Consider the following 17,016-nt stretch of genomic DNA (forward strand, 5'->3'; position numbering starts at 1 on the left):
TAGTTTCTGTCCTACAGAAAAGTTGGAAAACTCTACAGATGACATCCCTTCACCCAGATTCCCCAGTTGCCCGCATTCCTGACATTTACTCCCACCATTTCTTTCTCCATGTGTGTGTCTCTCTCTCTTTCTCTCTCGTTGAAGAATAGTGGGGCAGCATGACATAAATATTGGAGTGTGTTCTGCCTCTCCTCCCAAAAAGGTCACCCACGTATGTCACCCCCGTTGAGTCCTCCCAGTCAGAAATTCGTGCTGATTACATTACTGCTCAATGTGTAGATCCCATTAAAATTTTTCTAATAGTTGAGAAAATGTCTTTTTTTTTTCTTTTTTCTTTCATGTTCAAAATCCTATCCAGGAACATGTTTTGCATTTAGTCGTCCTGTCTTGTCAGGGTTTTTCCATCTGGAACAGTTGCTCGGTCTTCCCCCGCCTCTTATGTCTTTGGCCATCCGAAGAGGCTTCCAGCCCCTCATTCTCAGGATGACCCCCGTCTGTCGCTGCTTTCTTGTAGCTGGATGCAGGACATGTACTCTTGGCAGGAGGCTCCTTGTTGTGTTCCGTCAGAGACAGGCAGTGCCCATGTGTGCTTCTGGCAGCGCTGCTGACCCCCACCATCTAGTCAAGCTGGTGTCCCCCAGACCTCTCTGCCATATAGTCACCACTTCCCGCTTTATATGCGTTAGCAGTTTGTGGGGCGGTGTTCCAATATTATACGAGCAAACTGTTCCTCAGAAAAATGCTTAAGTAAATCTTTGCTATTCAGTGGAAAGCAAAAAAAAAAAAAAAAAAGTCAAAGCAAACAAAACCCCTCCCCAAAGGAATGTAGCATGAATAAAATGGGCCATGGCATTTTTCGTGAAATAGTGCTTTCGAAAAAATGTAAGAACAGAATCCTGAGAAAATTCTTAGCTTAGCTAGTAAATCTTCATTCTTTTCCTGGGGCTATTATTTTTTTCTTGTTGCTCTGTGGTAATTCCAGAAAAATCAAGAAGAACAGACAAGCAAAATAGTAAGAATACCTGTAGTATCGTCTGGTAGAGATGATGACAGTTGTGTAACCTTCCCCGTCTTTTCTGCACCCTTAAAAAAATGTGAACGTATCACGCGTACTGTCTTGTTCCCTGTTGTTTGAATTTCCACGAAAATCTTTCCATTCGCTGGTAATGTGTCTGTAGCATAATTTGTGAAAAATGACATCGTTGCTCTTACTTCACTACTTGACGTTACTGCGTGTTTGGACTATTTTCAGTTCTGAGCTATTTTAAATAGTGAGGAAATGAACATCCTCGTCACACTTGGTACAGTTAATGATGGCACCCCATGTGGTGACTGACGTCCTGAAGTCCTTGAAGGTCCCCTCCCCTCCCCAGTCAAGTGTGCACGAAGTTACTAATATGTCAAGACGTTGTAAAAACATGTGCCGCTGAATCCAGTTAAATTTATAAATTCTCTGTGGGAAAAGGAAAAAAAAAGTTAAATCTGTCATTTATTGACAGAGAACTATGAAGCGAGATGTGCTTTCTGAAGACCCTGAGAGGAAAGACCCGTGGTTTCTAGAGGCTCTTTCCTTTCTTTGGCTTTGCTGTGCAAATAGCAAATGGAATCTCAACTCTGCTTTTTTCATCTCTGACTTGTACCTTCAATCAGTGTTTCTCTGCCATTTTCCTTAACTGCTCCCTAGGATTCTTCGTGCCTGTTCTCACAGCTCTTCGAAGGGCACAGGTGTCCCTAGGGTCTCCCTTGAGGACCAGGAAGACCTGGGGCAGTTACGGGAGGAAGGGGACCTACTGTAGGCATATTGAGTGAGCAGCGAAGCCCCTGGGGGTGGAGGTTGGTGGCTGGGGAGTCTGGTACTTTCCCTCCTGCCTGAGCTTCAGTGGAAGGTCTTGATGGTTGGATGGGATTATGTGCAGAAGGCTCAGGTCTATTGGATTAGTTTAGGGAGGCAGCTTGGCAGTAACATCAGGTATGGAAATGTAACGGACAGTATTTTAAACCATTTTAAGCACAATAGATGTGCAAACTGAAACAACAGTTGGTTCGGATTTTCTTTTTTCTTTCTCTTTCTTTCTGTCTTTTTTTTTGGCGGGTGGGCGTGGGTGGTGTATAATTGTTTACTGGTGTAGGGCTTTCTGTGTTGAGAACGTGTAGAGGAATACTGCAATTCAAGTGTAAAATTGCCCCTAACTCGAAAAGAAAACTTGGGACAAGTAAGATCTTACGTAGGCATCGGAGCTGAACAGCCCTACTTAGTTCGTTAACAAATGCTTTCTCAAGTTAGGGGACCACCACCCAGCTGCGTTCCTTGTCTTCTCTTAAAGAATACGTAAAAAAAAAAAAAAAAAAAATCAAGAGTGCTTTTGCTCTGTGTTAAAGTAACTAACGAGTGAAGATCTTGTACAAACAAGTATCCGCTATAGATCTGTAAGTAGTAAAATGGTCATTAATTTAGACTTCTATGCAAATGTGGTTGAATGCGTCTTTACTCAGAATGCGATCTGCACTTGAGTGACGCCAGTTGCCTCCAAAAGTTTGTTTCAAAGCTAAACTGTTTTGTTCTTTTTACCGTGTTTATGTGTTCTCGCTGCTCCTGCCACCTGAATTCTTGAGATGAGATGTAAAGTAGCAGTTCCTTTGGCTTCAGAGACGAGGGCTGACTGACATTTCCACGCACTTCTTCTGTTTTAGAATAATATATAAGTGTTCCATGTGCGACACTGTTTTTACCCTGCAAACCCTGCTGTATCGGCACTTTGACCAACACATCGAAAACCAGAAGGTGTCTGTTTTCAAGTGTCCAGACTGTTCTCTTTTATATGCACAGAAGCAACTCATGATGGACCATATCAAGGTGTGTGCGCATCTCTTGTGTCCTTTACGTAAATTGCAGACCCATTCATTGATCATAAGTCAAGGCAGCGCTGCAGATGAAGAGAAAGCGTGCATGCTGTAGAGGGAAGGGATGGATGCTGGTTGTTGGTACAGAGCAATTTACAGAATACTGCCATCATGTACTTGACTGATGCTTTTTATTCCCGAGTCCCAATCTGCATGCCGTGAGAGATCAGTGCAGAGTAACAAATGATTCTCAAAGAAAATGTATTAGGGTTCTTTTTTTTTCCTACATGTGAAAATGATGACTGTGAAGTTTACTTTTTCTGAGAAGTCTGTGTTGTATAGGATTTAGAAATAGACAGGGACTCTGACGAATTGTGTTAATTCATTGTAAATATTGGTGTATTTAGAAAAATAAAGGTTTTCCCTTGAGATTATGTAAGCGGTTAAATTTACATTATAATTGATGCCCCTGGATCTTTTTTTTTAGTCTTTTTTTCTATCAAGGTTGCATGTAAATTGACAGTAAAATGTGTAGGATATAGCAGTGTCTGGCCCCTGGCAAGTATTCAGTTAATGAAATGAATATATGTCCAGTTTGGATAACCCCCACCCTCCAAGCCCCAAAAGGGGCACCTAAATCTCTTTACAGCCTTTTAAGCTCATGAAGGACAGTGCTTAGTCCTAGCCTCTTAACTGCCCACTGTGAAAGGTTAAGCAATTTTATTCCTGTGTGATTAGGAGATAATATCCATCAGCTCTCAGAGCTTAAAGTGACTTGACTTTTTAAAAAGAGAAGGCAACGGCGGCCCGATATCATGAACTCCATCTCTCTTCCTCTTAGTTCTTCTCTTTTTAAATATGGGATACAAGAAAGGTGAACAGATCAGGTCTCTGAATTCGTCTAGTCTCATCTTAGTTAAATGAATGGACTGTTAATCCTTGAAATTTCCTGTGTTGAGCATGTGTGAGCTCACGTAGCATAACTGCCTATTGCAAAGAACCTAACGTCTGCTCATTGGAGGGTCTGCTCACTGGCGGCCGGGCTAAGGTAGTGGCTCTCTGGCATTCCTCTGGTGAGTCAGTGCATGGGAGATACATTTCATCATTATCACTTAAAGTACAGTAAAATCCTCTTAAGATATTTTAAAGGTTTTCACTAAAATTACGAAACTGTCTTGACAACAAATACTTATTTAATGAATGATCAGGAAAAAAACAACAACCCTAAAAACTGCTCATAAAAATGTAGTGACATTGGAATTAGACCCAAATATTTTAACATAGTTTTTACGGGGGTAGGCGGGAGAAAAAAGAAAGAAAAGTTACTTCTTAAGAGGCTTTTAAGGTATTTGCTTTCTAGAACTCATGTTTACATCTGGAAGTGGGGTCATCGACCTTGTGGTTAGGGTCTTCCTTGTGTTAATAGTGAATTTGGAGGAATACAAGGTTCCAAGAATAGAGACTGAAGAGGAGTGGCAAAATACTGTGGCCACAAGGACGAAAGAATTGTTTTTATTCATCTGAACCTTTACGAGACTACATGATTCGAAAAACATTGAGAATACTCACTTATATTCTCATTTCAAGTATGTCCTATACATTTAAAATATCCTGCCTTTATGTGTTTGGGGATGGGTAGGAATAAAGTTTTAGGGGCACCCTATTTTTGTTTTTATTTTTAAGATCTGTACTAGTTCTTGTGAGTTTATTTATATCACTTAATACCTGTGCTGTTCAGTTTTTCTTGAGGAAGAAATTAAGAGAAAAGCAGGACAGGAACAGTGTTCCCTGCCCTCCGTACGTATTCATTTAAAGGTAGATCTTTATTTGCCTGATTTAATCCAGTTTGTATCATTTCTTCTTGCAGAATATAGATTTATTCACTGTGTGGGATTCCCTGTATGCATGTTGGCATTTACATTTAAAGCAAACTTTCAAGTTACAATTGTTCAAGTTATTTGTTGTTACAGGACCTAAGGAAAAATCAATTCTAAAAGAATTAGGTGGTATTTCTTTTATTTAAAAAAAAACCTTTGCTTTTAATAAATGATATTACTTTTACTTCATGATGTGAAAATGGAATGATGTAAAGTAGAAATTCCCATTTTGGCACACATGGCCTTGTCCTCTTGTCACGGCAGAACTTTTTGCCGCTTTCCTGTAATTCTTAGGGCACGGTAAGGCCGACTCACAGAAGAACACTTCAATACATGAGCCTCTCCTCAGCTTCTTAGTTCGTAAAAACGTATTTGCCTAGAAACTTAGGAAAAGTTTACTAGAAGATTTTGGGTTTTGTTTTCTTTGGGCTTTAAATGGTTAAAAAGGTAAAAACTTGGCTTCTGTTTTGAAAAAGGCCATTGGAAACCCCAAAGTCTCTGCCCTGTGGGGTGGCAGTGCTTGGCTTTTTGGCTGTCCCGAGATCACATCTCGCCTTGCCGCAGATTTTCACGTGCCCAAGAACATGAGACGTTTTCCACCCAGGCCCTTTTTTATTTTATTTTATTTTATTTATTTTTTTTTTTTTTAAGATTTTATTTATTTATTTATTTGACAGAGAGAGACACAGCGAGAGAGGGAACACAAGCAGAGGGAGTGGGAGAGGGAGAAGCAGGCTTCCCGCAGAGCAGGGAGCCTGATGCGGGGCTCGATCCCAGGACCCTGGGATCATGACCTGAGCCGAAGGCAGATGCTTAACGACTGAGCCACCCAGGCGCCCCCCCCAGGCCCTTTTTTAGAGACCAGTTTGAGGATCCTCTGGATAGACTTGTCACCCCTGCTCATGAGAAAATTATTGAACCCCCTTTTCCCTTCCCGGGTAAGACAGTGAGGAGGGTCGGCGAGTTCTCTGCACTGACGAGAGGTGACCTTGCCTGGGAAGGTATGATGGAGAGTACCCTGAGGGAGCCGCTTCGGACTCAAACATTCAGGAAGGAACATGGAGCCGGGATCTACTCAGGGCAGACCTGTGGGATGTAGGAGGCCTAGAGCCCTTGAGGAAATGTGTGTCATGTGCCTTTCTGTAGGGTTTGTAGGTTCAGGACTCAAGCCTGAAGGCCGGCAACACGAGAAGGCCTTGTTCAAAGATAAATTCTACACTGAGGCACAGACTTACGTGCTCCCTTTTTTTTTTTTTTTTTTGGCTCTGCTTCTAGAACACAAACAAAACAAAGCACACTGATCTTTAGAATCACATGGCACCAATTTTACCCCAGTAGAATTTGGAATCCTTCGAGTTTAAGTGGGATAGCTGTTGTGGCTGTTATGTTAATGATAATAAACAGCTGAGCAATTGTAAGAGGCTTTTTGAGTATCTACTGTGTAAGTCTGGGTGGTATCGGTAAGAAGAGATAGATCGGGATAGGATGTAGGGATATTGACGTTACCCCCAAAAAACCCCAACGAAAACCCAAACTCTTAAAATTGTCCCAAGAATGTGGAAGGTATAAAGGGAGGGAGAAGGCTTTGCTCTTGTCTCAGGTGCTTGTGAAAGATGGTTGGCTGGGGGTCTTGAACACCTACCCGTGCATCAGCCTAGTCCCATGCTTCTGGGTAGGTGTGAAAGTAAGCGTCTTCTTCCCCAGAAAGAGTCTGTTGCAGAGAGGACTCACTGGTTCACTGGGGGAGGATAGACAGCCAGGAATAATTTAGATGCCATGCAGAAGGCTTTTTTTTTTTTTTTTTTAAGAATTTAAAAATGGCACAAGCAAATAAGCTTTCAGAAGTTATTTGGAACTAGAAATGCATAATTTAGAGCAACCATAAAAGTTAATTCCCCTCTGTCTCTTTTTAAGTATATATTTTGCTTAGGTTTTCTTCTTGCTCTATTAAGAAATGTTTCTGAATGAATATAAAATCCTTTTCGAATATCTGTAATGTGTTAAGAATAGTCTACATGTGCTTCTCTCCATGGTAACCATTTGTGATAGATCTTTCTTCTCTTTTTGTAACATAGTCTATGCATGGAACATTGAAAAGTATTGAAGGGCCTCCAAACTTGGGTATAAACTTGCCTTTGAGCATTAAGCCTGCAACTCAGAATTCAGCAAATCAAAACAAAGAGGATACGAGATCCATGAACGGGAAAGAGAAATTGGAAAAGAAGTCTCCGTCACCTGTGAAAAAATCCATGGAACCCAAGAAAGTAGCCAGTCCTGGCTGGACGTGTTGGGAGTGTGACCGCTTGTTCACACAGAGGGATGTTTACATTTCCCACGTGAGGAAGGAGCACGGGAAGGTAAGAGCAAGAGGCCACCCATGGGTGCGAGGAAGAGCACAGGATTGGCAGACCTCTAACACTCGGGTCCTTGGCTCGGCTCTGCCACTAATTAACAAATAAGGAAGAAAGGAGAAAAAGAAATTGATGTTTGGGAAACTGTTAGGAGTATTTGTATAACTTAATGTGATTCTTTCCTGAGTTTGGTAGTGGGGAAGGGATACCTCATCCTTCCTTAAGCTATCCAGGAGAAGCTCTGTAACTCAAAGTCACTGAAAAATCTGAGTTGCAATATTTATATATACTCTTTCTCTTTTTTAAATAAGTACACATCTCCAACTAATAGGGATTTTTTTTTTAATACCCTTTATTAGACCTCACGAAACCAGCAAGACAATTTTGTAATATTGTTCCAGCAGTCTTTTTTTTTTTTTTTTAAAGATTTTATTTATTTATTTGACAGAGAGAGACACAGTGAGAACAGGAACACAAGCAGGGGGAGTGGGAGAGGGAGAAGCAGGCTTCTTGCTGAGCAGGGAGCCCGATGTGGGACTCGATCCCAGGACCCTGGGATCATGACCTGAGCTGAAGGCAGACGCTTAACGACTGAGCCACCCAGGCGCCCTGTTCCGGCAGTCTTAAAGTTGGTTTGTTTCAGTTAGGATCCAGAAAGAATCTGCACTGCATTTGATTTTTGGAGAACCTAAATCTCTTATTCTGTAGTAGCCCTCCCTCTATTTTATTTTTCTACTTGCTGTTGATTTGTTGGAAAAATTGGGTTACACGTCCTGTAGATATTTGTGCACATTTCTGGACGTGGGTAATTGTTTCCTTTTGACATTGTTTAATTTGCTTCTCTTTATCCCATAATTCCTAGAAGTTTGATTAGATCAGGTTGAATTTTTAGATACAAATGGGTGTTGTATTATTTTTGTATCGAATCCTGAGGCACCTAATACCAGCTTCTTTCTCTTAGTGATACTATGATCCATCATTGGGTTTAGATACAGCATGCTTTTATTTATTTATTTTTTAAAAAGATTTTTATTTATTTATTTGAAAGAGACAGCGAGAGAGGGAACATGAGCAGGGGGAGTGGGAGAGGGAGAAGCAGACTTCCCGCCGGGCAGGGAGCCTGATGCTGGGTTCCATCCTGGGATCCTGGGATCATGACCTGAGCCGAAGGCAGACGCTTAACGACTGAGCCACCCAGGTGCCCCCAGCATACTTTTAAAGAAACCATTTTAACTGCTTTAACTTAAGGCAGGAAAACCAAATCATTTTCCTTGGGGAACCTGTGTAAAAACTACCTAGGAATTGGCTTGTAATTAGTATACACTAGATCCTTGAAAAGTTTATTAAATTAGGGGTCTCTGGGTGGCTCATTTGGTTAAGCGTCTGCCTTTGGCTCAGGTCATGATCTCAGGGTCCTGGGGTCAGCCCTGGGTCAGGCTCCTTAGTCAGCAGGGAGTCTGCTTCCCCCTCTGCCCCTGCCCCTCTCCTGCTCATGCTCATGGGCACGCAGCACGCGCTCACTCACTCTCAGATGAATAAATAAAATCTTTAAAAAAAAGTTTGTTAAATTGTTTCAAGCATTACTTCATAATCTCATTGATACTATTTTATTTGAGCGGCTCATGTGGCTGACATGTTTTTATTTGATCTGACTACACTTAATTCAGTGTCTCCTCACGTAAAAATGACTTACTTAACAGAATATATATAGCTCTGCTGGCACATGGCTTACGGTAATCATCGCACCTTTAGGCTCTCCAAGTGGGCCGCGGCATCCCAGAATGTTCATTGCAAATATGGGGTAGTTTTTAAGGGGCAGTACTTGGTTAATCTACTGCATGAATACACTACCTGTAGTTATCTTTCCAAGCCTGATGTGGTGATTCTAGGAAAAGGCTTTTTTTTTCTTGGCACCTAAACTGGATTTTACAAATGCTAAAACAGGAGCAGACCTCAATCTAGTAGTCCAGTGCTTTCATTTCCTATACATCTGAGATTTTTGTATCCATCTTGGAACATTTCAAAATTCTTTTTTTTTTTTTTTAACTACCTTTATCTTGCACATCCAACAATTACTGGATCTAGAATATAAGATGAAGGGACAGCTCTGAGACAGATTGGGTGGGATGAAGTCTAACCCTTAGCTCGAACTACTTGCTCTAGGACAGAAGCGTCAAACCCCACCCTGAGTGGGCCGTGCGCAGCGCATGTATTTCCATTAGAAGCAGCCTTTCATCCAGAGGAAATGTTGGGCTTAGTAGGATTTTCGGATTAGCATTGAAGAAGTTGAGACGCTGTCTTTTGGAAGGAGGCAGATCAGATTAGATTTCAGTTTCCATGCTACTCACTCGGCCTCCGGAGAGAACTAAAGGGAGGTGGGGAAGAGAAAGAAATGTCTTCATATAAACCAGTGAAATGAACAGAGGGCTGACCGTGCGTCAGAAACCAGTGATCAAGTTCTGCCATTTTGAACCAGACTGGAACGCTTCACTCCCAGACAGCCCACCTACAGACTCCTTGTCTGTTCCCGTTCTTTTCTTTTTCCCTCCTATCCGAATACTCCCGTCACCTCTGTTCCATTTAACCCCCACACTTCATATCTCCTGCTGTCTGCCCCTTTCTCTTTCCTCCTTTCCGATGGCCAAGCAGGTACTTTGCAGGCTGCACTTTCCCACTCCTGTTTCCTCCTTGCCCACCTTTGGGTGTCAGCTCACCATACCCACCTCCTTATTGTCAAGGCAACTGGACATTTTTCGGTCTTTACCTTGATTTTTACCCGCCACCGCCCCCCCCCCCCCGCCACCGCCCACACAGTATTTCACATGATTGGCAGGTCTTCCTAAAAGCATTTTCTACTCTAAGTGTTGAATACTGCTCTCCCTCCTGGGTTTTCTCACGATTGCTAGAGCACCCATCAGGTTTCTGTCCTGGAAAGAGTCCACTCTCTCTCTCTGGGAAATTTCAGTTACTCTTGTGACTTCATTTCCCGTATATGTGTGCAGATAACTTCCAAATCTCTGTCTCCAGCTGTGGTTTCTTGCCTGCATTCCAGTCCCCAAATCCAACCACTTATCAAGTATTTCATCTTCTTGGATAATTCACAGGCGCTCTTAGCCTGTCCGACAGGGAACCCGGGCTTGCCCCCAGCCCCCAGCTTCTGCCGCCAAAAGCTTGGTGTGTGACCTGACTTGACACTTCCTTCCTTCTCCCCAGGCCGCTCCCTCCTCCATGCATTTCATACCTTGTAGTCCACCCGTTGTCCATCTTTGTTCAGGCAACTCTGTTTTGCCTGATGAAGGTTCCCTCTGCAGCCAGAGACTTAAGTGCAGCTCCAGATGCGCAGTGTTGCGTGCCCACTGGCCTCAGCTGTCCGGCGGCTCGCTGGGTCTCCCCTGATCCCCCTTCCGCCAGCTGTATCTCGCATGGGGCACGCTAGACAAACGCAAATGCTCCACCTGCTTTATTTAATTTATTTTTTAAAAAGGTTTCATTTATTTATTTATTTGAGAGAGTGAGCACACACGCGAGCGCATGAGCCGGGGGAGGGGTAAGGGGAGAGGGAGAAGCAGGCTCCCCGCTGATGCGGGGCTCAGTCCCAGCATCCCGGGATCATGACCAGAGCCAAAGGCAGATACTTAACTGACTGAGCCACCCAGGCGTCCCTGCCCCACCTGCTTGAAACACCGTTCGCCCATTCGTCTCTGGGGCTTTTCGGGTGGTGTTCGTTACCTTGAAGGAATGCGCCACTCTGGTGTCTAACTACTCTTAGTCCTTTGGGTCTCAGCTTAGACATCACCTCATCTGGAGAGCCTTCCTTGGTCCCTTCTTCCTACGTGTATCCACGGCACCCTGTGCTTTCCTTACCGGAACTCTTATCCTCTGTGAAGGCTGCTTCTCACCTCTTTCTCCCAATAGATGCTTTATGCTTTCTTCCTCTCTTCAAGTTCCCATCCAAAATATCTGTGGGCCTTCTGTCCCTAGCTCATAGTAAGCCAATAAATATTTCTCGAATTAATGGATCAAAGAATGAGTGCTGACTTGGAAGACATCTTACCCCCCCTTAGACTTAACTTTCTCTTCTTTAAAATGGGAGTAATACATATTTAGTGACTGCAAGGTGTCCCGTGCTGTAGGTACCTAGAGGGAACTACCTGTGAGGTGATAAGCAGCTTCCAGTCCTTTTGGATTTAAGGTGAGACATAAATATGAAATTATGAGGGATTTGAAAATTGTATCTGGCTAAATGTCCCAGGAGAGCATAATTTTTTACTTCCACCAGGCGAGAAGTTATTGGAAGGATCTGATTTCACCAGACTACCCAGTGAAATATCATTACGTAAACGTTCTGACTCACTGCACCGTGAAGGGATATTTGTTTTTAATACTGTAATCATGCCTTAAAAAATAAATGTTATGTGTATATATAATTTCGAGAATAACGTGAACACATTCTGCCAGCCACAATACAGCAGTTTGCTTTGGTGTTATTGCTACTAATATAATTATTTTGGAGAAAAGATTGTGAGTTAGGAATAAGCCCACCTGGCATAAATTAAAAACTTACGTCAGGATAATTCACTGTTGTCTCTTTTAAGATGGCCTCTTTTTGTTTCAGTAATTGTTTCTGATTTTTTTTCCTCTCTCCTCAATTCCCATCCAAAAAAGTTTTACTAAAAATATTTTGATGGAGTTCCACATCAGAACAAAGATCTTCAGTAGCTTTGTCTTTAAGATTCAAAAACGTAGTTCCAGCTATGCTAGTTATTTATTTAGTAGCTAGTGTCTTTATTTCTCTAATGCATATGTATTTTTTTACTAATACAAATCCACTATCCACTTTCAGTGGTTTTTAAATTTTTTTTTTTTTTTTAGTAATTTGTTGTAATCCAATATTAAGTTAAAAATTGGGGGCAGATAATCCATAAAAATTTATAGAGATGTAATAATTTAAAAACAATTTGCCAAATCATTATTTTAGCCATTTAAACAAGAGTTGTTTTTTTAAATAAAGAAATAAATAAATAAAGCAGCCACATTTATTTATTTCTTAAGATTTTATTTACTTATTTGAGAGAGAGCATGTAAGCTGGGTGAGGAGCAGAGGGAGAGGGACAAGGAGACTCTTTGACGAGTGTGGAGCCTGATTTCCACAACCATGAGATCATGATCTGAGCCGAAACCAAGAGACGGAGGCTTAACTAACTTAGCCACCCAGGCGCCCCAAAGCTGTCACATTTAGAAACGATTGTTAACTGAACTTCCATACAGAGAAACCAGTGTAAAATCGATCACTTTCTAAAGTTGATATTATTGTTTTGTTATGGTTAGGTTTTAGCTGTCTTTTTACATCATAACACTCTTTATGGACAAGTTCTAAATCTATTTATTATTGTAGCTTCCGTGGTTTGTGATGTTGCCCATTTGGAAAGGGGTACTGTGTTAGTTGCACCTAGGTTTGGATGTTAGATCATTTTTTTTTTTTTTTTAAAGATTTATTTATTTATTTATTTGAGAGAGAGAGTGAGAGAGAGAAAGAGCACAAGAGGGGGGAGCAGGAGAGGGAGAAGCAGACTCCCCGCTGAGCAGGGAGCCCGATGCGGGACTCGATCCCGGGACTCCAGGATCATGACCTGAGCCGAAGGCAGTCGCTTAACCAACTGAGCCACCCAGGCACCCCTGTTAGATCATTTTTTGACCACAGAAATCCTCTCATCTTCCCTGTGTCCTTACTCTCAAATACAAAAACAGGAAGATGAGCTTGTCAGTATCATTATTCTGATGATCTCATCCCAGCTATGAGCCCATTCCCAGATAAATGTACAAATACACAGAATTTTATGTACAATTTTAGGGGCTCATGTACCTTCTGACATTCTTTCTTGGTTGCTTTAGGGGTCTTCTGGGAACGTCAAATTAGGGTCCCCTCAATGAGATGACATCTGAGCTCAGATCACACATTCTGCATTTATGTAACCTGATAGTAAATAAAAAAGTGAAAGCTGTCTGTACTGGTCAGATCTTGAAAATTACAAGGTGATCTGTGATAATTATCTGTAGCCATTTTGTCATCTGCTGCCCTACACGATGAGTGATCATTATGGAACTTTTTAAGTAGAAAGAGCAATATGAGCAATCATTCTAGCTTTTGACTTTTTTTTTTAAGATTATTTATTTGAGAGAGAGAGAGAGCACTTGGGGGAAGGGGCAGAGGGAGAGGGAGAGAGAGAATCGAAAGCAGGCTCCATGGCTCAGCGTGGAGACCAGTGCGGGGCTTGATATCACGACCCTGAGATTACAGCCTGAGCCGAGACGAAACCAAGAGTCAGATGCTTAACTGACTGTGCCACCCGGGTGCCCCTGGCTTTTGACGATCCTAATACAACCCATCCCTCTTGGCAGCTGCAGAGATAACAGCATTCATATCAAGGAAGCTAATGCCCTTTGATTTGGCACCATATTCTAGTTAGTGGTTCCCAAAACTTGACTGTGCATCAGAATCACCTGGAGGGTTTGGTAAAAGACTGGTTGCTGGGCTGCACCCCAGTAGTTTGTGATTCAGTAGGTTTGGGCTGGAACCTGATAATCTGCATTTCTTACAAGTCTACCCTTTGAGAGCCCCCCTGATTTATCCTGTGTGGCAGTAAAATCCCCTAAAGCCCACTGATTTATACAATAAAAGTTTATTTCTTGCACATGCCGAGTTTGCTGTGACTTTGAGCACTCCGGTGGGGCAGCTGTCCTTCCACTGATAGACTCAGTGATCAAGGCGGTTTCTTTCAGGCCCCCCCACCCCACCCCCAGCTTCCACACAAGGGGTTGAACAGGAAAGACTGGAGAATCCAGTCTGGCCTTTACACGCCCTTATTCCGGATGTGACACGCAGTGCGTCATTGGCCAGAATGAGTCGCGTGACCAGACCCAGTTGTAGCGGCCTCAGAAGTGTGTGCTCCTGTGTGCCCCGATGGGAAGGGAAGGACAGGGAACATGGATCACACCTGTTCAGTGGCTGGTGAACGGACTGGTGTGCTCAGGGGCCCTGCACCCGCCGAAGATGGATACCGGCCTTGTTTCACTGAACGGAGGTGGAGTCAAAGATGCAGAGAAGGGGCGCCTGGGTGGCTCAGTCGTTGGGCGTCTGCCTGTGGCTCGGGTCGTGATCCCGGGGTCCTGGGATCGAGGCCCGCATCGGGCTCCCTGCTCCGCGGGAGGCCTGCTTCTCCCTCTCCCACTCCCCCGGCTTGTGTTCCCTCTCTCGCTGTCTCTCTCTCTGTCAAATAAAAAAATTAAAAAAAAAAAAAAAAAAAAGATGCAGAGAAGGAACTCGATTTGGCACTCTGAATTCAGAGATGAGATGACAAGTGGGCAACTAATTTCCATGTCTGAAATTTACTGACTGTTCCATGAGGGACAGAAAAACGAAGAAAAATAAAATGTTTTTGAGAAAGATTAATAAGTTATTTAGAAAACGTGACTCAGATAAGAATATATTATTCCAAATTTTGTTTTTCTGCCTTCAACCCACTGTGATCTCCTTGAGGGCAGGGAAATCCCAGTGAGTACAAGGAGGAGCCTGGTCAATATTGCGGAATGAATGAAAGTACACAGCGGGCCTCGTGTGGTGTGTGGGGCTGGTTATTTAGGCTGTTGGGACCCTCAGTGAGGGCCAATCACCCTCCCTCCATCCTGCAACCATAGATTGCACCTTTAATTTTACCGTGCCGCCTGGCAGATGCAAGCCTTTGGCCAGAATTACTGGCCCCAAAGGGAATGGACCAGTGTGGGCTCAGTAAACAGGTGTTGGAAAATCACTTAGAGCACGGGCGCTACAGACACCAAGTTGTATCTCTGCACTTGAAGTAGAGCTCATACGGCGCTCTTCTGAAAAGTCAGCCCCCAGCAGGGCACGCAAGCAGTCACTGGTTTGAGCTGGGTGCTGCCCACCACCACGGTGACTTAAGATGTTTACGGACGGGGCGCCTGGGTGGCTCAGCCGGTTAAGCGGCTGCCTTCGGCTCAGGTCATGATCCCGGGGTCCTGGGATCGAGTCCCACATCGGGCTCCCGGCTCAGTGGGGAGCCTGCTTCTCCCTCTGACCCTCTCCCCTCTCATGCTGTTTCTCGCTCGCTCGCTCTCTAAAAAATAAATAAAATCTTTAAAAAACAAAAAGATGTTTACGGACATTCGGGCATTTGTGGTGCCTTGCCCACGCACGGGGCCTGCTCTCATTCTGGAGTCTGAGGAGGACACTTTCTCCTCGGGCTTTTCCTGTTTATCTCTCGAGGCTCAGGAGGCAAAAGCTCCCTTGACAGTGGGCGGGTGCTGCTGCCGGACGGGAGAGAGACGAGACTCCAGCCCGTCTGCTCTGGGTCACTGTTACCGGACCTTGCGGGCTTAAGAACATTTCTTACGAAGAACGGCGCCTGCGGTCAGGGGCTTAATTCCCTCACTGGCACAGACGAGCAGTTTCCATCTGTCTGCTTCCACCGTCCCAGACTGATGTCCCCCACAACCCCTCCTCTTGTTATCTGTCAAAGCCCTGTCCCTTCCTGTGCCCATGGGGCTGGGGGAGGAGAGTAGTTTCTTCCATGACTTGAAGTTCCCAGATTTGCTCGGAGATTAGGTTTCTTCGTCCAGTCAGTGCTGAACGTGGTCGTTAGGCTTTAGAACATCGGTACAGTATTTGGACCTGCTGTATTATGTGGGTAGACTTTTATGACCCAGTTCAGGATTGCAACATGCATTTGTTAATTTCTTTTGGAAAATACATCCCTAAATCCAAGTGGTAGACCAGATTTTTAGATTTTAAGAATTTCGCGTAGGATTCTAAGTTGATACTCCCTCCAAGCCCACAGCAACCAGAAAACAATTTCACATACCATCAAGTGGGGGCGGCGAAGGAAAGAAAAGCCATTCTAGCTCTTATTGACAGTAAGGAATCGTAAAATGGCGCTAGAAAGGAACTGAGAGCTCACGAATCCCCACTCAGTTCAGTTTATAGACATGAAGACTTAAGACCCAGAAGGATTGCGGGGCCGTTTTCAGACTTTAACTTGTGCCAAGGGCTGGAACCCAGGAGTCCTTCCCTCCACCCCGAGGTCAGGGTGTGGGTCTCCAGGTTAGGGGTGAGAACAGACTCCTGTTTGGCAGAAGAAGAGCCAGTGCCCCAGGCGAGACTGGAGCAAGAAGGAAGATTCTGCCTGATTCTGTAATTCATTAATTCAGCAAGCCCCACGACTTCCCCGTGTACGCTGCCCATATGAATTTGTAAGGGCTGTCAGGGAAGAAAGAGGGACTGTGTACACAGAGGCCTTTTTTCTTCAGAGCCCCTCAGAGCCTAGGAATTGCAGAGCTGGAAGCAGCACCCACAGAAGAGCCTTTCAGCGGCTGTGTGACGTTTGTCCTCATGCCGGCACACTGTGGGGTCATGTGGTCTCGGACCTTCCGCCTGAGCAGTCGATCGTGCCCAGCCTCAGGACCTCATCAATTCGGTTAAACTAGACAGCTGGAAAGATTAACGTGTGACGTAGGACTGGAACCAGGGAGCAAATCACCCATCGTCGGTCGGTTTTAATGGTAGCTTTTTTGATCTTTGTGCTTGCTTGTTTACTTTTTGAGCTTATTTACAGATGTCTGTACAGATCATCTGATAAAAACCAGTGATTATCTTGAAGAGGAATGTCTAGTTTCTTTTATCTTTTGGTTTGTGGAAATAATCTCAGAAGGAGCTGACTTAAGTCTTCAGACACTATATTTTAATGTTTTTATTCTGTAGTAATATTTGTACTTTTATGGTGATTGCAGGGGAAATACCTTTCACGGTGACTTTTTTCCTATTTAGATTGCTTTTTATTTTTTTTAATTTGTTTTAAAGATTTTATTTATTTGAGAGAGAGAATGAGATAGAGAGCATGAGAGGGGGGAGGGTCAGAGAGAGAGGCAGACTCCCT

The 17,016-nt window shown here is 43.6% G+C and overlaps 1 protein-coding gene across 12 annotated transcripts in view; it reads left to right on the plus strand.

The window, feature by feature from the left end:
- The window catches only part of ZNF532 (zinc finger protein 532), a 104,446-nt gene that overhangs the window by 70,778 nt on the left and 16,652 nt on the right, over nt 1-17,016 (plus strand). For all 12 annotated transcript variants that reach the window (XM_081801110.1, XM_081801100.1, XM_081801105.1 and 9 more), the window contains 2 exons: nt 2,692-2,854; nt 6,794-7,075. In XM_081801110.1, the coding sequence (XP_081657236.1) occupies nt 2,692-2,854; nt 6,794-7,075 (445 nt within the window). The remainder of the gene's footprint in view (nt 1-2,691; nt 2,855-6,793; nt 7,076-17,016) is intronic.

This window comes from Leptonychotes weddellii, chromosome 13 (assembly GCF_054177405.1).
Source record: "Leptonychotes weddellii isolate Sample4059 chromosome 13, ASM5417740v2, whole genome shotgun sequence".
NCBI lineage: Eukaryota > Metazoa > Chordata > Mammalia > Carnivora > Phocidae > Leptonychotes > Leptonychotes weddellii.